This window comes from Neodiprion fabricii, chromosome 3 (genome assembly GCF_021155785.1).
Source record: "Neodiprion fabricii isolate iyNeoFabr1 chromosome 3, iyNeoFabr1.1, whole genome shotgun sequence".
In the NCBI taxonomy this organism is placed as follows: Eukaryota; Metazoa; Arthropoda; class Insecta; order Hymenoptera; family Diprionidae; genus Neodiprion; species Neodiprion fabricii.
Window position 1 is genome coordinate 11146002 of NC_060241.1, and position 4930 is coordinate 11150931.

Sequence of the window (4930 nt, forward strand, 5' to 3'; positions counted from 1 at the left end):
TTTCGTCTAAATATAACGCAGCTCGGCGCTTTGCCGGTCAACTGGTAACCGCTCTTCGTGGTCTTCCAATTTATACTCTCCCGGAGCTGTTGCCAGATTACCTTGTCGACGTCCTTCCCCTACTTGTGTGTCCTGTTATGGGTCATCGTCCTGGTATGCGTTGGTCAACGTCCGTCGTCTTTGTTTATTATTTTGAATTTATGTAGGTCACTGTCAGTGTCGATGGTGATTTCGTTGAGTTGTCCGTTATAGTTGTGTCGTGATTTGAGTATATCACGGGCATTGTTGATAGTATGCGTTCTTGAACAGCTGTCCGTTACAATACATATATATACATATATTGTATGTATACGTCAATAAGTCTTAGAAGTGCCGCATTCACGTTTTCCCTGTATTTTACTTTTACCCAACAGTGATTCTATTTTTACGAAAGCTAGTATTTGTAACAGCCTAGAAAGTTCGAGTTCATTATCCATATTGTAAATAACTTGTATAAATATTGACGTTGAAGGCGGCGTCATTTTACAGACTAAATTGTTTCCAAACCATAATCGATAATGATTAGAATACTCAAAGGATTATGTTTTAAGAAATTCTTGGGCAAAAAAAAATTGCGCACTGATATATTACAATATGTATAGTGTGTGCGTGTATGTGTGCGTGCATGCATGTACTTATACATAGTATACATATAGTTATACATTGCCTGGGCCAGTGGTTTGAAACGTATACATTGCGCAACGCCAAATCCTTTCTTCCGTAGAAAGTGACCAGATTGAGCATATATTAAACTCAGTATAGAGCCGACGTAATATTTAATAAAGTTATGTTAGCTATCGAATGAATTCGACTGTGTCCAACTGATATTCTTGAGCAACTTCTACTAATATCTGAATATCAATCCCATGCTGGCTCGTTGCGTAAAACAAATTGTGAAATGAAACGGAAAGGCAACAGACTATCTAGAATATTTAAATGCTGGTTCTCTGACCTTGAAGTATGTCTGAAATATCGGGCTTGCTTTCTTCGAAAGGTTGAAATAATATGTAAATAGCTATACCTATGTAATACGTGAGAGAAAACGCCTAGGTGACACTCAACAGCTGCCAAGTCGTGGAAGGGGTCAAACGGTACCGTGAAACGGTACGATGGTACCGGCTTGGATTTTAAATCGATGTAATTGCGGTCCCCATACTTAGTCACCAAACGGCCTCGACTCGAACAGTACCTCAGCACACGCGGTCCCATCATGCGCACCTCGAAAGTTTTGTTTGCGGCGATGTGTCACGCTGCGATTCTTCAACTGATCCAGGAAACTTCAGCCGCCAAGGGACCAATTCGGGAGGCAATTCAAAACGGGCAAGCGGCAGAATATGACAAGGATGACTGTGCCTGGAGAAGAGGTAACGACCGAGACCTTTGCCCGGACCCCGACGTGCACGTCTTCCTATACGCACCCGGACATCCGAAGCGGAAACTGGAGATTGATCAGTCAGATTGGCTTCGACGCGAGCCCTACAATCCAAGGCTTGAGAATGCCTTTGTCATCCACGGTTATGCTGGGGGAGATGATACGTTACCAATCGCAGTATTGAGAGACGCTTACTTACGGAATGGAAGCTACAACGTCTTCATGGTCGACTGGGGGGCACTCTGTGCCGCACCCTGTTACCCGGCCGCAGTCGCGAACCTTCGCCCTGTCGCAAAGTGCCTCGCTGGAACACTCACAACCCTGAGGAACATGGGGCTTTCAATGGAGAGGACGACGTGCGTGGGACATTCGTTGGGTGCGCATATTTGCGGAGTTATGGCGAATTATCTGCTCTTTCGACTCCGATCCATCGTCGGACTCGACCCCGCCCGGCCGTTGGTCAGGCCAGGACTAGTCAACAGGCTTGACAGCGGCGACGCGGACTTTGTAGAAGTGATACACACTAACGCCGGTTACTATGGAGAAATGGGGCGAGTCGGTCATGTCGACTTTTGTGTCAACGGGGGAAAACTTCAGCCCTTCTGCGAGAACCGACGGAATGATCAACTTTGCAGTCACGTCTGGGTGGTATGTTACATGGCCCACAGCATCGATGGGGATACTGAGCTCATGGCGGAACCTTGTTCAAGATGGTGTCCTACTGGGCCAAGAATCATACAGAGAAGTGGGAGTGCCTTGATCATGGGACAGCATACGCCGAGAAATGTCAGAGGATCCTTTTGCCTGACCAGCGTCAATCCCCCCTATTGTCCTAGGAACGGCCACGTTAGAGGAGATGAGAGATGTTGCGTCTGATTTGGGGAAGGGGGTTAAATCGGTTTCGCACTGTTATTATTGCACGACGGGCGATGTGTGAAATATGAGGGGTACCGTTTTTCTCGAAGTTCTACGTGGAAACTTTCTGCAGATTATAGCAATGCAGGTAAACTTAACGATACGTAGCGATTTCTCGGCATATTTGAAGTAATTGACCAGTCACCGCCTTTCATATTTCCCGATTGGACTGGAGTCCGTTATATCCGGACTTCTGTATAAGAACGAACGCAGTTATTTATTATTCAAAGTGTATCCGCGGGGAAAACCATGCATACGCAATAGCGCGAGAATACCGCTATTTGCTCTGAAAAGTGTCTCTTGTGTTACATTTAATCACTGTTGTACCCGGGAAAAACAGCTGTAAATGAATAAATAGGTATATAGTTATACATGGCAGTTCATACACTCAAAAAAAAGTTTTGTTATCATTACCAAAGTTTGATTACCCGAACAAAAAAGTTTTGTTAGTTTTCAGTCAACAAAAGTTTTTGTTTTGTATGCAAAAAAATGTTGTTTAATTTGGTACCCGTAACCAATTTATTTGGTACGGACAACAGTAGAATTAGGTGATTGTAACAAACTGTCTTTGACAAAATACTTTTGTAAGTATAACAAAATATGGCACTTGCAGAATTTTTGTTACAATAACAAAATACTTTGGTTCTAGTTACAGGATGTAAATTTGCTGTTAGAACAGAATGATATATTGTTCATGCTACCAAATACAATAACTTTTTAGTATTTGATGCATACAAAAAATGTGGTTGTCTTCATAAAAAGGGGTTAAAATGACAAAACGGATGAATAAATCTTAAAAGATACATATCTTTATTGTATTATTAAACATGGTTCAGTATGACATACTTTTGCTTGTATATGTGACAGGAACAAGCACAATTGTATATAAAGAATCAAATAATATAACTAGCGATTTTTTTGATTTCCAGGGCCTCAATACCTTCGTACAAGATGGTTTTGCGAAGTTCTTCAATGTTCTTAAGCTTGCCCACTTGCTCACCTTATTTAACATTACTAATGCTATCAGCAACGCATACAATATTTTGTTTTGCCTGTTGAGGATCAATATCAAGATTTGATGGTGCACCCAATAATTAAATGGATTGTAATCTTGTTATTTGCCTTTGCATGATTTGATCATCTGTGGGACTCGGTGTGAAGATAGTGAAAGGGATTGCTTCGTCAGGTTTGACTATGCAGACAGTATATGATTTTTCAAGTGTTCATTCTTAAGAAGTGATGAAAAAATAGATATAAATGAACAGGTTGAAAAAATCAATTAATAAGTTATAATCACTCAGACTAGCCAAAGACAGTGATACGTCATCGAGCTTTCAATGATATTAGCCAATTTTCAATAAAATACACTTCCTGGACGATTTGGACAATGAAAGATTTCCTGAATTGTAAAACCCACTTCAGAAGCAAATTTCGAGAAATCATTCGAAAGGCAGTGACACTTTAAAAATGCTATATTCATCATAACTCATTATTTGCAGCTGAAAATTTTTTCCTAATATTCGCAACAGCAAAGAAAGATGACAAAATATTGTTTACTACGAATTGTTGATTTGGAAAGGAGCACCTAATGCTTGTATCTTCTATCTTTGTGTAACTGCGGGTTAAATAGGTTTCATGAATTTAAAGCTACTTTGGTTGCCTTCTTCAGAAAAAGAACACGAGGGGGATGCAGGAGACTTTTAAAAGTTTAAATCATCGACTCCAGAAGGCTATGTCATTACAAGATGCATTATTCAACTTATTGTTGCTTCGTTTCCCATCATAAACGTGTATATGAATTTAACATTTGTCACTGTACTTAACTAATAAATAGATATTTTCTATTCATTCGTATGAAATTAACTTTTAGAATCTGAATCGTACCTTATCTTTCAACAAATCGGAAGATATCATAAAAATAGTATCTGAAGTCTCCGGTGATTGAATTTCCAACTGACTTGACGTGATCATTTGACAGGTTCGTAGAGCTTTTTGAAATTTGGCCCTCACACCAATTTTTCGAATCAGCTGTTCGATCTCTTTGCTTTCAGGGGCCAAAGATAGTAAAGCCTCATGATCCACACACTCGACTATATATTTTTATATAAAAAAAATGAATACAAATAGCTACGTGAATAAACAAATAATTAAATAAATGAATGAGTTATTTATTGTAAGTTGATAAAGAGGAGCAATGCATGAGGTGACGGCTCTAAATAATTACACGAAAGGAACGATTTTCACCTGTAAAATTTTTCGGCCAGCTGAGTAGAATCAAAATAATTTTTCAACTTATGATCAACTTTATAGAAATGAATAATGGGATTTTTTTAATTCTCCATAATATCAAGATATTACAGCAGTTGAGTGGTGAAAGGAAGATTAGTAACGAAACATTGAGAAAAAATCACTATTTTCTCATTTTTATAATAATTATGAAGGAACTGAAATTCCAAAATATGCTTGAGTATGTTTTGTTTTATTACAGTTTACTGTACTTCAACAGTTCCAAAATCGCGAAATAACGGTTTTTCCTAGACACGAATCGTTACGGTAACGTTACTAACTTCAACATAACGCGCATTAGACACATTCTTTTGTAAA

At 39.2% G+C, this 4930-nt stretch overlaps 1 protein-coding gene across 1 annotated transcript; it reads left to right on the forward strand.

Moving 5' to 3' along the window:
• Positions 1-1209: 1209 nt before the first annotated feature.
• On the forward strand, positions 1210-4185 carry LOC124178546 (phospholipase A1 member A-like). Its single transcript, XM_046561981.1, has 2 exons — positions 1210-2414; positions 3256-4185. The coding sequence occupies exon 1, from the start codon at positions 1250-1252 to the stop codon at positions 2285-2287; it is 1038 nt and encodes a 345-aa protein (XP_046417937.1). The 5' UTR covers positions 1210-1249; the 3' UTR covers positions 2288-2414; positions 3256-4185.
• Positions 4186-4930: the final 745 nt, after the last annotated feature.

Coding starts and splice junctions, on each gene's coding strand:
- LOC124178546 (XM_046561981.1), top strand. CDS start 1,250: ATGCGCACCTCGAAAGTTTTGTTTGCGGCGATGTGTCACGCTGCGATT.